This window comes from Rhipicephalus microplus, chromosome 2 (assembly GCF_043290135.1).
Source record: "Rhipicephalus microplus isolate Deutch F79 chromosome 2, USDA_Rmic, whole genome shotgun sequence".
Classification (NCBI taxonomy): Eukaryota; Metazoa; Arthropoda; class Arachnida; order Ixodida; family Ixodidae; genus Rhipicephalus; species Rhipicephalus microplus.
In genome coordinates this window covers 160,047,993-160,062,822 of record NC_134701.1, presented here as the reverse complement: position 1 = coordinate 160,062,822, position 14,830 = coordinate 160,047,993, and the positions used below count along the sequence as shown (strand labels likewise).

General features: G+C 47.1%; 1 protein-coding gene across 1 annotated transcript in view; it reads right to left on the bottom strand.

The window, feature by feature from the left end:
• LOC142786522 (uncharacterized) overlaps positions 1-13,047 on the bottom strand; it is a 52,845-nt gene extending 39,798 nt beyond the window's left edge. Inside the window, exons 1-3 of the mRNA XM_075884249.1 lie at positions 12,852-13,047; positions 9,653-9,733; positions 9,163-9,216 (exon numbers count right to left, since the gene is read on the bottom strand). Coding sequence (XP_075740364.1) covers positions 9,163-9,216; positions 9,653-9,733; positions 12,852-12,938 — 222 coding nt within the window. The 5' untranslated portion in view covers positions 12,939-13,047. The remainder of the gene's footprint in view (positions 1-9,162; positions 9,217-9,652; positions 9,734-12,851) is intronic.
• Between the last annotated feature and the right edge of the window lie 1,783 nt (positions 13,048-14,830).

Here is a 14,830-nt window from a genome sequence, read left to right as displayed (position 1 = left end):
ATGCGCTCGCGGCTGTTTCGCTAGCTTCACATGTACCAAAGTCGGTATTACGCGACGCGAACGGGCAACATAGGTATATGACACATCCAAACATCATGATGGCGACGTGCGTGTCATATAACAGCATGACTACATGCCACACTGATGATGCGCTCACGGCCGTTTCGCCAGCTTCACATATGCCAAATTTGGTATTACGTGACTACAATGAATGACGAAGGTATGTGACTGGTGCAAACATGATAAACAGGAGATGCGTGTCATGTGAGGACATGACTACAAGCCACAATCAAGGCACCAATATATTTCGATGTGACACGCTGCGCGTGCCTGCCGGCGTTCATTTCGTCGCGTCAAGTCGGCGTTGCCGCGCCAACCGCCGGTCCTCTCATATACTCGCTGGCGCGAGCCGCGCTGCGTTGTTGTGACACGTACATGCGCGTTTCAGCGCGTCTGGCGTCCTTCCGTCACGAAAAGAGGGAGACGCAGTGTTGTCTGGGTAACGCATCGGCGCGAAAGGCAGCATGTCGCATTTCGCGCCACTTGCCGTCGGGCCGTGCCGATCGACGCTGGTCGCGCCTGGCGTCAGACTAAGAGTGCTCGCGTTTTGCTAACACAGCATCGCTGTGCCCAGCGTGCGCGTGCATCTACGCTACATTAGAGTATATTGGGCCTCGTGTGATGCACTCGTGGCCATTTTGCTCGCTCCACATATACCAAATTTGGTGTTAGGTGACGTCAATGGAAGACAAATATATGATTGGTGCAAACATGATAATCCTGTCACACTCGTCATGTAAGAACATGCAAAGATACCACGCTCATAGCGTGATGATGGCCGTTTCGCTAGCTCCACATATACTAAATTTAGTCACACGTTACGTGAATATATGGCGAAGGTAAACGACACATCCAAACACGATAATCATGACATGGAAGTCATGTACGGCGTTATTTACCTCCACTTCGTAACGTTGTGCTGATTTTAAAGTGACATATCAACATTTCTCACTCGTGCTTCGCATATCATCCATTCCCACTCTACATGGGATCTGCCAATTTTCTCTAAACACAACTCGTTCACAACATATTTTTGTCCACATGGCCGCATGATATATGAGGACCACAGGATGGCTTTATGCTCTTCCATACGAGTACCAAGTACTCTAAATTGCTAACAACTTTTTCTAAACACAAGTATATGATCCACCGGGACAGCTCAAAGTTTTCCCATAGTAGAGTACTTCGTTCTCTAAATCGTCGAACATTTCTTCTAAACACGTGGCCGTCGTTCGTGGTCTTATCAGAAGGGACCACTTTGTGCGGCCCCGTAGTAGAGTACCAAGTACTCTAAAACGTTAAATACTTTTTCCTTCACAACACAGTACAGTGTTAGTACGCCTTTAGCAGTGAGCCGAAGACACATTTATTGGGGGAAATACAGAGGTAAAGCCGACCAGCTGTCAAGCGGAGCGAGCGCGAGCAGCAACAACGCTCTTCCTTCTGTTCTTTCACTGGTGCTCCTGCCTGTGCCATATATCAATGCTACAAATCCCCCCCTCCCCCCAGAAAAAGAGCCATCCTCGCGTCCTATGGACAAGGTAGGATGCGTGGGTCGTAGTGCAGTTTCAATCGCTCAACATGAACAGTCTCGTGACCACGACGGCGTCAGTCTGTCGATGGTTGAACCGCCTCAACAATATAGTTAACCAGTGAGGAATGACGTAGGACTTGGTTGGGGCCTTCAGACCTGGAGCATATGAGGGAACGCGAAGCCATACCGACGTGCCAGGAGAATGTGACTGGGCGGGCAGGTTTTCATCGTGACGGTCTTTCTGGTATGCTTGATCTTGTGCGGTTAAGGAACGTGCGAGTTGCCTGCAATATTTCGCATAGGTGGCGACTTCGGATAGAGTTGTGGATTCTCAAGCGTCCGGACGGTACAAGAGAATCGTGTCCATGATTGAGGAAGGTTCGCGCCCGTAGAGGAGAAAGAACTGAGAGAATCTTGTCGTAGTCTGAGTGGTGCTATTGTAAGCATAAGTAACAAAACGGATTATGCGGTCCCAGTTGGTGTGGTCAGTAGACGTGCACATAGACAGCATGTCACCCAGTGTGCTGTTAAACCGTTCGGTCGTTCCATTTGTTTGCGGATGGCACGCGCTGGTTGTCCGATGCACAACGTTGCATTAACGAAGAAGGGGTTGTACGTCGGCTTTACCTGTGCGTTTCCCCCTATAAAAGTGTCTTCGGCTCACTGCTAAAGGCGTACTAACAAGTGGTGGAGAGTGCTGGATCCATTTCCCATCCTGGAACTCCGCAATCGAACTCTACCTTCGCCGTCAACGATGTCCACCGACGTTGCACAGCAGACCATTCCTACATCCCCACCTGCCCTCTGTCCCGGTGTCCCGAGAGAGCGAGTCCCAGTCATCTTCAGCGGCACCGATGAGCAGGACTCGAACACTGGCTCTCTTCGTACGAGAAAGTAAGCGTCAATAATAGGTGGGACGAAAACGACAAACTTGGCCGCGTCCACTTTTACTTGAGAGGAATAGCGGAGCTCTTTTTCAACAACCATGAAGCTGAGCTTACCGACTGGGCCACTTTCAAGAACACCTTCGCGGACGTGTTTGGCCGACCAACAGTGCGCAAGCTCCGTGCAGAACAGCGCTTGCGAGATCGCGCCCAACTGTCTGGAGAAGGTTTCAAGTCCTACATCGAGGGCGTTGTGGGCCTCTGCCATCGCTACAATCCCGACATGTCCGAAACAGCCAAGGTCAAACATATTATGAAGGGCATCGAAGATTATGCCTTCCACATGCTGGTGGTGAAAGACCCGCAAACAGTTGCGGAAAATATTCCAAAACTACGATGAGTTGAGAACACAGCGCATTTCAACACGATGCCCTGCTTTCGACATGATGGCCACGTCACCATTGACCATTGGTGCAATTTCACCGGAACAGACGGTATTGACGCCGCAAATTCAACAACTCATCCCAGAGGAAATGGCTCGCCAGTTTTTCTCTTGCGCCCTTCCTTCCCAGCAATACTCACGGGCTGATCCCGTCGCTTCGCTGAGCCATCGAAGAGCATGCCTGCGAGGCACTCCCGCCCACGTACCAGCCACTGCCTGTGTCCGCTCCCCTGACTTACGCTGACATCGCGCGAAGGCTGGCACATGCGCCGTCAAACGTCATCGACTCTGCCCGCAAACGCAACACGCCTACAGGCAGGTTCGCAAGTTTCCCTTTCCCGCCGTCCTTCAAAGCTTCCCAACAATCCTTGGTGCACACCGGATAACAGACCCATCTGCTACTACTGTCGTCTGCCTGGCCATGTTGAGCGGTTCTGTGGCCGGCGCGTCCCTCATCCAGGTACCATCGATGAAACCTGCGGCTACGCCCCCAAAAAAGCCACCACAGACGCTGCCTCTTGATGCTACTTCGGATACCCCTCCATCGAGCCGCCGCGCCTTTACCCAGCACCTCCAACACTTGTTAGTACCGCTTTAGCAGTGAGCCTAAGACACTTTTATTGGAGGAAGCGCAGAGGTAAAGCCGACCAGCTGTAAAGCGGAGCGAGCTCGAGGAGCAACAACACTCTTCCATCTCTTCTTTCACTGGTGCTCCTGCCTGTGCCATATATCAATGCTACAACAGTTCTTGTGTAATTCTTTCATTGGCTACCGAGTCCCAGCCGGGCGCAATCCGCCTTTCCCATCTACTTTTGCTGCCCTCATGTGCTGTGGTAGGGTTTGGTAGGGGCTGCGAGAACTGGCATTGCATGAAGGAAGGACTCCCATATGACGAGTCGTTTCGCGACTTTCCCGCTAGGGAAGCGCGCATACGCTGCGCTATCGTGGAAAAGGCGAATTTTCGTTGAGGTAAGCGGCCTCATGAAGGGTAAGGCCCAAGGGACGGCTTTCAGCTCTTCCATACTAGAGCACCGAGTACTCTAAGTCGTTAACCACTTTTTTTAAACACACATGTCCCTTTTGTACCTGCCCTGCTGATGGCCATGACCCCACCAACAAAAGAAGTATGCACCTACACGAGAACCTACTGCCCTTCGGGCGGAAAGTATGTGCTTCACTTCTTTAAGTTGGATGATGTAGGCTTAGTGGGTACCTCGAAAATTGCACGACTATACTTGACGGCGTGATTGCAGATGACTGCGCGGCGTTTTGCGCGAAGGCCTGGCGTATAATCTTCAGTTCAGTTAGATGCGAAGCAGCTGTCTGACTAGCCTGTGTAACGCTGTCCGTCCGTGTCTCCTTGCCAACGCGCCGCACCACGTTCCCCTCCACCGCAGTCGTTGGAACGATACCAAGCAGGTTAAGTCGTAGCTGCGCATTGACATCACTCTCTTCCTCACCTGCAGCAGCTGCCGGTTCCTCCCAACATACGTAGGTGGTGTTGCTCTTCTGCCCGCTCGCAACACACTTTTATCTCGCTTTACCCTCCGGACCGCCCGCAACGCTCTACTGCACATCGAGTGGAAACACTCTTTCGGCTCGTATATGTGCGATGAAACCTACACGAAACTCAGCGCGCCTCCCGTATGTGTCTTTGCGTTGCGAAGAAACGTTTACTCGAGTAAAGGCTACACCAAATTTCGCTTCAAACCGTTCTTCCAGCACCCATGTCGACGCCCGTTTCAGCCGGGTCAACGGCGTGCGCACCGATGCTATTTCGCATCACATCATGGTTCCCTTCGGAGATGTGGTCCACAATTTTATTCAACACAAAATTGCGTTTTTTGTCTCACTTCTGCCCCTACACATGTCAACATACTGACCATGTATCGAGGGTTGCTCATTCCCGTGTGGACGAGTGATTTCTTACCAGGATTGAGCAAATGATTTCTTACTTTCCGCGGTAAGTCATTTCTTACCAGGGCAGTCGGAGACTGGTATAGTCTCTCACCCGATATAGATTTTGTCACGGTTGTGCGATGCTCGCGAAGAATGCTGTAATCCTCCTTCTCGGTAAAACGTGCGCAACCACCTATTTCTTTATGTTTTCCGTTTTATAGGCATCTCCTACCTGCGAAGTCTTCACGGAAAATAAAAATAAAAACATAATGAGAATAACAATATCCACGTCAAGAGCTCTTCTAGCATGCTCTAGCAAGGCCGATAATCAAGAAAACGAACACAAGAGCCAACTAAAGCTATTATCGCCAAAACAATACACATGTTGGGGGAGATCTCAGTTGGAAGCATCTTTCCTATAGTACTGATGGTTTGCAATCGGCCGCTTCATATACGGCCTGGCTCTTATACAAGCAGCATCTTGTCCCTTCTTACGACCACCACAGAGTCACGTGTGCACAAAAGAACACCGTTAAACGAGCCTGTGAATCAATGAGATGGATAGCAGGAGAGGGAGAGAGAGAGACGTCCCATAACATTCGGCTTAACGACTGACGAGAGCCATGCGGCGTTTCGTCCAATAAAACGAGCGTGAATCATTCAGCCCTCCACTCGTCACACGTACGTGGGTGGCTCTTGGAACGTACTCTCAGCTATAGCGTACACGTACACAAGTGCACAATGTGCGTTCGCCTGCGGCAGTCCGCGCTTCCAGAACTACGCCGCCTCGCTAAATGAGCAAAGTGTTGGCGCATACAGGGAGCTCCCCTTGAAGCAGCACTTTTCTTTTTACGAGCGTTCCTTTACGACACGCGTTGTCCATGATCGCGCTAGAAAAGCAGCCGATTCCTTCTCCGCGCAGTCGTAAAGTGCGAGCGCATGCGTACTACTGTAGAAGGCGTCATATTGTTCGCAAGTCTTCTGCTGACGTAACGCTGGCTAATACCGCACATTATAAGCCTAAAGGAAAGACGTGGAAGTTTATGGACTCGTTTGTTTTTTTTTTGTTAGACAAGATAGCAATGAGGGCTAACAGACCATGATGCCAAGGAAAGTGTAGGGACAATTAGAATTGTAATATAAATGTGAAGAAAGACAAGAGCGTTCCACACTCGTCGCCATGGCTACTAGCGGCGCTGACTAATATTCGCAAGTAAATGCACATATATACCTGATGAACTGGACGGGGAGATGATTGCCGCTGTACCTCCGTTGGTAGAGCATCGAACGCGTTATTCAAAGGTTGTAAGTTCGATACCTGCCAGTGGAGAGTTATCTTTTCGGCCACCTTCCTCTGTTCACGTTTGCGTTTCAATTGCTACACTAGTAACATCTCTTATAATTCCCTTGGCACTACTCTATGTTAGTTTCTATTATTATATTTATGAGACTCAAAATTGCGAATTACTATTTTAACACGCTAAATAAGGTATGGTCGCAACAGGCTCGTCCTGCGGGAGACAGACGGTGCGATTTTGCGTGCGATGCGGCTTCCGGCGCGATGATGCGGCGGCCAGAATGACGACGTTTCGTGAGTTTTCATCGCATCAGACCACCGCATTGCATGTCCGGCGTGCATCGCACCAGGCATATGTTTTCATCGCCGCGTAGGACTGTCGCATGGCCGCAGCCAATGACAGCTAGCGAGACGTGTGTCGTCACACCACTGCTGGCGCCATCTCCCTGTCGCCGCTCCTAGAACCGTGAGGTTGCCGTGAGCGAGAGAAGTCGATGAAGTAGAGCGAGCCTGGATTGGCCGACATTGCCACTTGTAGCGGCGTGATAAACATCGAGTACATTTGCTTTTGTGACGTGAAGTTATTCAGGATTCAATAAAGGGTTGTTTGAAGTGTGCCATTTCTGCAAGCCAAGGTCCGTTTCGAAACCATCAGGGAGATCATGAGCTGCGATTCAAGGCGATTTCGCAAGTAAACACAGATAAACACAGCAACACTGGCGTCTATGCTAGTCGGCTCGCTTCGCTTCCACCTTTGAACTTCACGTCGATGACGTCGAGAAAGTTAATAGCGTATGCTAATTAACGCATTACATACGAAGGCAAAGCTTATTCGTGTCGCATTTCGCGGTCGCATTGTGGTAGAGGCGAAATGGTAGAAGGCCATGGACTGTGCGTTGTCAGTGCACTCATACTACTAAAACGGCGCCACAAGGTAAAACGGAAGCACTAGAAAGGACCACGAAACGCTTCAATTGACTGCCCAGTTGTCAGTCCTTGTCAGTGCGTTTAAAGAGGTCCAGGTGGTCAAACTTTCCGGAGCCCTCCGCGTCTGTCATAGTCACATCGTGATTTTGAGACCTTAAACCCCAGATATTCCTACTGAACCGGCAACACCCGAATGCAGTGAATTGCGCACGGCTAGAGTGGGAGCATGGATGCGACACAAGCTACTGACTGGATGTTAAGTGCTTATGTTCCGTTAAAGACGCAACTCCGCGTTCCTGACTACGCAAGTAATATCGACAGCGTATATATGTTTGCAAACCATCCCCACGTCTAACAATCTGTCTCGTGTAGCAGCGATGATGCTACTCGCGAGCGGCGTACTACTGCGGTAAATCCGTGAGGCAGTTTCGGTACCTCAGAGTGCCGTTCAATTCATACGTTAATCTAGTTAATGAAATTTGCTGCAGCACGCACATTATTTCGAAAGCATCACTTGTGCTGAATGACGGAGCTGAATTATAACCTTTCACACCACGGCAAATAACTATATTACCTGTTTCTATGGTTTCGTGATGTATTTCGGTGTCATATAAAATTCAGTGCAGCTCATGCCATCATCCATTGAAAGTGGAACGGGCCGGACGTCTGTACACCCTATCTCTTACAATTCTACGATTTGACCCTCCTCCGGGCTCCATCTTGAATAGTGGAGTGCACCCCCTATAGTTCGTGGGCATTGCGAAAGCAGACTAGGAAATGCAATGAGGCGACTGCAACGCAACTTCATTAGAAGTCCACAAGGCTTAACGTTGTTGGTGTATTTCATTGTGATATACTGCCCGTGGTGTCAACTTTTTTCCCTTCGGTATTCGAACCGTATGCACAACTACAACCACAACTTTCTTTAAAATGTTCTTATGCCTCATTGATATTTATACTTCACTTCACCGATCGTAAGCAATGTATGCAGAAGTTATGTGAAAGACGTCTCGCTGCTAAGATGATTCATTCAATCTGAAATAAAGACCTGCTTCAATACTGTAAATCAACGTAAACATGCAAGACCTAGCTACGCTAAACGTAAACTCATTTGCCACAAGGTTTCTTAGGTCTAGAATTGGCCACGTGTTTTGCGTGCTTTGCTGCAAATTTCACCGAAAGAGGATGGTCTTCTGCCCGCCGTACTACATGAGTCCTGGCCCCAGCCACGTGAAATATGCCACTACGTGAGATATGGACACCATCTGGCAGTGACGTCGGGAAACATGAGCTTGTGCAGAACCCAGCACCACTTCCAGGTGGCAGCACTATATTGTCGGCATGGGACTTTTTCTTGCATAGCATCGCACTTTCAGCGCAGATAAAAACACTGGAGTCTTTAGCGCTACGTATATATGTATTTTATAGTGAAGGAATGCATTGCCTAATATATTCGTATTATTTTTGCGTCTCATATATGCGTAATGCTTGCTTTTTGATCGACAATGTCCACAAGTATCAACACAGACACCAGATCAACATGGCTAACCGATCAGCAAATGCTTAATCTTTTGGCTGGGTGGCTGAACTGTGTGACAGAGCTTCCCAAGAAAGATTGTCGTCTTCAAAAAAAAAGCAAAAGAAAAGGTCGGGCCTTTGTAGAGTGGAAGTTCAGATCTGAAGCTAAGTTCACAAAACGTGTCCTTCGTATGACAAATAAGCCGTTCGCCGGTAGCGCTCTCTCTAATGCAGATTTACAGCCGCGGTCACGTCTGTATAGAGCGCGCGAGGAGCCGGTTTCTGCTCCACGGGGCGAAACCTCGAGGCAGTTTCGGGCTCCGATGTGGTCAGCCTGACAGCTAGGCCACACATTCTTCTGATACAGCACTCCAGAGTCCGAAACTGCCTCGAGGTTTCGCCCCGCAGAGGGAAAACCGGCTCCTAACATGGTCTATGCACACGTGGCCACGGCTGTGCACACACCACCATCGACTGAAATTTTACGAACGAATCCATAGTTTGTGCTTCTACAGGGTTAGCTTTCAAATTCTATACAGGCATTGAGATCAAGAAGAAATTGCACATAAAGCACTTCTACATGCAATTAGATTCACAATACCTTGACAACAGCAATTAGTGTGGCTGATATGTACAGCATAGGCAGGGTAGGGGTCTGAAAAAAAAAAGAACAAGTTGATAGGATAATAGTCATACCACAGATGCCTCGATTTTCATTTGTCTTTCTCCTGCTTAGAGTGCTTACAAATACTTGGTATTTGTACACCTTCTAGTCTATAGTCACATCTTTACTTTTTCTGCAGACTTATGAAATATTACTTTACAACAGTTGACTATCGCTTCAAGAGCTTAGAATCAGCGAAACGCTTACTGCAACTCATAGAACGTTATGTACTTCTTTTTTTTTTATTGTTCGCAGATATATTAAGCAGCAAATGTTTTTTTTTCATTCGCTTTCTTTGAGCATAAATATATATGCCGGAAACAATAATACCAACGTAATATATCCGACACGTTTCAAGGGCATCTTGAAAGATGAAAGGTATAAATATCTTAGTTACGGCGATATTTCAATTAGAAACAATACTCACGAAACTGCTGTCCACGAGGGCGCCAGTGGTTGCGTTCAATGCGGAGTCATTAAACAAGGCGTACGGGTAGATGCCACCGAACTGAAATGAAGACAAATGTATTTATTCATTCAACAGTGAACATATTAAAAATGACAGACCTGTCAAAATGGAAGTTTGCGGCGAGTACGATAACTTGAAAATTATTAAGTTATTGAATGGGGCACCGAACGGAGGCTATTTAGACTGATCGATCATAAAAGAGTAAAACTATCCCTTTTAATAACTGATGCCTAGCATAAAAAATAAGCGCCATAAAATTACGTAAAAATAAGTGATGGTCCCGACGGTACTGAAATACCACAATAAAGGGAAAATAGTGATGCTCCAAGCCACTGTACGATAGCCCTATAGTTAAGCGAAAAGGGTGGATACTCGAACCACTTAGCGACAACGGTGAAAACTGATGCCATTAACTAAGTGTTCTTGAAAGGAACGAGAAGTCTAATGTATCGTTTGCAGCAAAGATAGGACTACATAAAGCCTTTCATTCGTAGCGTATATAAGGAGGGGGGGGGGGGTCATAAAGTCAGGGAAGTCATAGGTTCGAGTCCGACCACGGCTCTAGCAGATGGTTGTCACTTCTGGTATTATTATTATTATTATTATTATTATTATTATTATTATTATTATTATTATTATTATTATTATTATTATTATTATTATTATTATTATTATTATCGTGAAAGTTCGGTAGTGTTGGACAATGAAAGCCATCCACTGTGTCAATCAGGACGCCGAAAATTACTGCGATTTTGTTTTCTTAGTTCGCTTCCATTCGCAATCCTGTCGGTGTACGGTGTATATGTGATAGGCTGTGCTTGCCCAAGATGAAGCGAGACAGGAACCACGTGACCTCGACGATCTCACTTGCCTCGAGGTCGCGTTCGTGGTACAGGGCGCACGAGGCGGTCCAGCAGCCGACCACCGAGAAGGTGTTCCACACGATGAACCCTTTCAGAGTGCAGGTCAGGCACTGTGCACACCGCAGAAAGAAAGAAAGAAAGAAAAAAGGAAAGAAAGAAAGAAAAAAGGAAAGAAAGAAAGAAAGAAAGAAAGAAAGAAAGAAAGAAAGAAAGAAAGAAAGAAAGAAAGAAAGAAAGAAAGAAAGAAAGAAAGAAAGAAAGAAAGAAAGAAAGAAAGAAATGAGATCGCATCTACGTGCACGACAAAACGTATACCGGCCGCAAGAGTTGCGACAAGTGGTGACCAACGAACGTATACCAGAAGGGAGCGGCGGAATGAAAGATCATTCTGCAGGGTTGAAGCGGTAGTCGGAAACGATCTATCACGCGCGCAGCTCTTGACACATAATCTCATTCATCTCTGCAGAGTGCGACGACTTCGTTACGACTGCATAACTCCGCTGAGCATTGTTGCTGCGCGCGAGTTATTATTTCTTGTTCAGTTGTAAAATTGTGCGACCGGGCACTGCTTTTTTTATGTGTGTGTGCTTTAACACGATGTCGCAGCCACACTGGACACTCTTCAATGCACTGCGATGTTCTTCCGCTGCGGCAGTCGCTTGCAGTCTTCATATAAAAAAGAAAGATACTAATAAAGTAGGCATGTGCCTGTTTTTTTTTCCCCCCTCTCGAAAACATGTTGCTTATTAAACGTTGCTGTTCCGTTGCGGTTTGCGTGTGTCTTCACGCACTTTTCTTTCGCGAGATTGAATTATGACGGGATGCTGAGTGGGGGAAAAAAAAAAGACAGATCTGTCAGAAACATGCATTCGCCGCGGTGTTGTCACTTATCGCGCTTTCATCGGGAACCGCGCTCCAGCGAAGCGTGAAACCGCGCTGCGACTTGTCAGATTGAATAAGGGCGAGATTTTGAATGAGATACCCCGTCCGGCAAAATAAACGATCTGTCCCGTAAGATATTCGTTGGAGCATGCAGGCTTGTTAGGAGGCGTTGCTTACCCGCGGATTCATTTATCATTACGATTTCCGCGATGATTTCCCCTTACGAATGGCGGTGAGCAGTTAACAGGCGGACTGTAGAAGTGGCATCGAAGGTACTTTGTAAAGCGGACGCCGTGTTGTTGCGGGCGATTGAATCCCCGGCCGACGCAAGGGTTTTGTTGAGGGCCACTTTGCAAATAAGTGCCTTATACATATAACATAGCTTCCCTTCTCGTTTAGTGGAAGCACACTTATCGAATAAAGTAGGTTGAATCCATACTACGATTCATTAGGGAGATCACGCACTCGCTGCTGATAACTGAAATTTGCGAATAACTTTGTGATTGCTGTGTTTAATGCGTATGTAACAACAATAGGTGCCCGTGCCTTAAGGAACCGCTACATACAAATGATAATTTATGTAAGAGTAAAAAAAAACTGTTCATGGCAATATCTAACACGGAAATATAATCAACAGCAGTGTCTCAAATACTTACCAACAAGTTAAGCTAAATGTATCCCACGGCGTGCACTACGATTGGGACATTTGCGAAATGATCACAATAGCGTGAGAGCGTCCGACTTGAGTGATTCACTAGTAATCACACTAGCTGCAATTAAGAAAATCTAACCTCTCCCATTAAAGGGAACCATGTGTAGATGCGAAGCAGCGGGCGCTGACGCTTACACTAGCGGCGACGTTGACGCTCATCACGGTGAAATCCGTCTCTGCAAGACAGCTCCGGCTAAATCCGTCTACGGAGCACACGGAACGCTCCATCGCGGAGTGGGTTGCTCCGAATCTGTCACCCCGCCGCGGTGGTCTAGTGGCTAAGGTACTTGGCTGCTCACCCGCAGGTCGCGGGTTCGAAACCCGGCTGCGGCGGCTGCATTTCCGATGGAGGCGGAAATGTTGTAGGCCCGTGTGCTCAGATTTGGGTGCACGTTAAAGAACCCCAGGTGGTCAAAATTTCCGGAGTCCTCCACTACGGCGTCTCCCATAATTACAAGTTGGTTTTGGGATGTTAAACCCCACATATCAATCAATGAATCAATCAATCAATCAATCAATCATTCCGATTCTACCAGTAGAATTTCAAATTCTTGACCATGCAGCAAAAAAAAACTGGTCTTTTTTGACTAGTGGGATTCACCAGGAGAGAGAACGGAGCCTTGTTAGGATGAGGCCGCTAACGCAATATCAAACCATAGCGCGTAAAGTAGTGCAAATAACATAATCACTCAGTACTTACTTCGATGGGAAAGCCATCACGTCCATCCCTGCTGCGCTGAGGCAAAAGAAACACATAATATAGAGAATGATGACAATTCTGCCACATACTACGTTGCAGTGAAAATGGTGCACAGCTGTCGAGCCGGTGAAGAATGAACACTTTGTAATGTTGACCTGTGCCTTGTCATTTCACTATTCAACATTTTCTCCGTTCTTCATCGCTACTGCCCGAACCAGAGTTGACAGCGAGGCGCTGTTCTGTCAGTGACGTCACATGACGTCCTAGCTCAGATCACGTGGAAAGGTCACGAGACCTGATGGTGACCGGAAGTTCCGCTGATGCGCTTTATTTGGCGTACGGAAACATATCTCAGCAGAACCATCGTAAACGTTCAAGAAAGTTCGCGCACATTCAAGCACAGCCTGCGCCAAACCTGAGATATTCAGATGGTGAAACTAGGTCAACGTGGAAAAAAGAAACAGCCAGTACCCCCGCCAATGTATCAGTGTAGATCATATGGTTCAATTTGTTTCTGCAATGTACGGCTCGTAGTACGCTTTTATGTTTGACGCCGAATACTGTTTCATTTTACACTTGCTCTCACTCTCTGATAAGGCAGTACCTTAACACACAAGAACAAGTCAGCACGATTCCCGTGCGATTCAATATCGGGCATGTTACTCACGTATGAAACGGCCGCCAGCAGTGCCAAGTCACTGAAGCCGTTCAAGACGCATTCCAGACTGAAGAGTACGTCGAAAATCCAGCCATAGCCTGCGGTGGGGGAAAAGAAAAAAACATTTCGTCCCCTAGGCATAGTGAAATACAATATATTTATGCTATACAAAACCAAATTTCAATGCGCAAGTTCGCAAGAAAGCCCACTTGCCATATTATCCGCAATTTCGAGTCCAAACGCACTAGCATGACAGAAACTACAGGCCTACACTTTTATGCATATTGTGGTCGGAAGGGCTGTTGTACGTGTGTGCAGAATACAGAGCGTTTAATAAAGATGTGTATTTGTAAACAACGAAGCTTTAGTTGATTAAATAAAAAAAATAAGAAACGAGACGCAACGCGTTTATCAAACGAGTTTGCTGGTAGGTATTGGAGGCCGTAGACTTCATAGAGGCATCGCAATTAAACCAAATCAAATGAACCTAATTTACTGATGCCCTTGTGACCTAATTAAAATAAAAATGGCAGCCCACCTTCTAGAAAATGTGTGCATGTGTGTCAGCGAACCATGAGAGTGAAATAACTAGAAGATTAGGGATGGGGTGGGTCACATTCAGCAAGCTTTCTGAAATCATGAATGGTAATCTGCCACTAACCCTGAAAAGGAAAGTGTATAACAGCTGCATCTTGCCAGTACTTACCTACAAAGCAGAAACTTGGAAGCATATAAAGAGGGTTCAGCTTAAATTGAGGACGACGCAGCGAGCGATGGAAAAGAAAATGATACGTGTATTTTTAAGAGACAAGAAGAGAGCGGAGTGGATCAGGGAACAACCGGCGTTAAGGATATAATAGTCGAAATCAAGCAGGAAACAAGGGCCAGACATGTAGCACGTAGGCAGGATCACCGCTGGTCATTATGGGTAACTGACTGGATTCCCAGGGAAGGCGAACGCACGAAGGGGAGACAGAAAGTTAGGTGGGCCGATGAGATCAAAAAGTTTGCGGGTACAACGTGGCAACAGCGGGCGTAGTCAGGCTGATGGTGATGATGATGGTGATGATGGTGATGATGATGGTGATGATGATGATGATGATGTGAGCTCCACTTCTACATAAGCACACGTGTAAAACCCCGGGCTCTTTGGGGCCAAAGTGTAGCACCTAGAATGCTTCAGCATCTATCAACACTTCGGCAATTTTTTTCGTAATTAAGTCAACAATATAGCGCATCAGCGCATCACTCAAGCGTTCAGCTAGACGGCCTCACTTATCTATAACGACACTCCCTTTGCTAACGACTAGCAGCAACTATA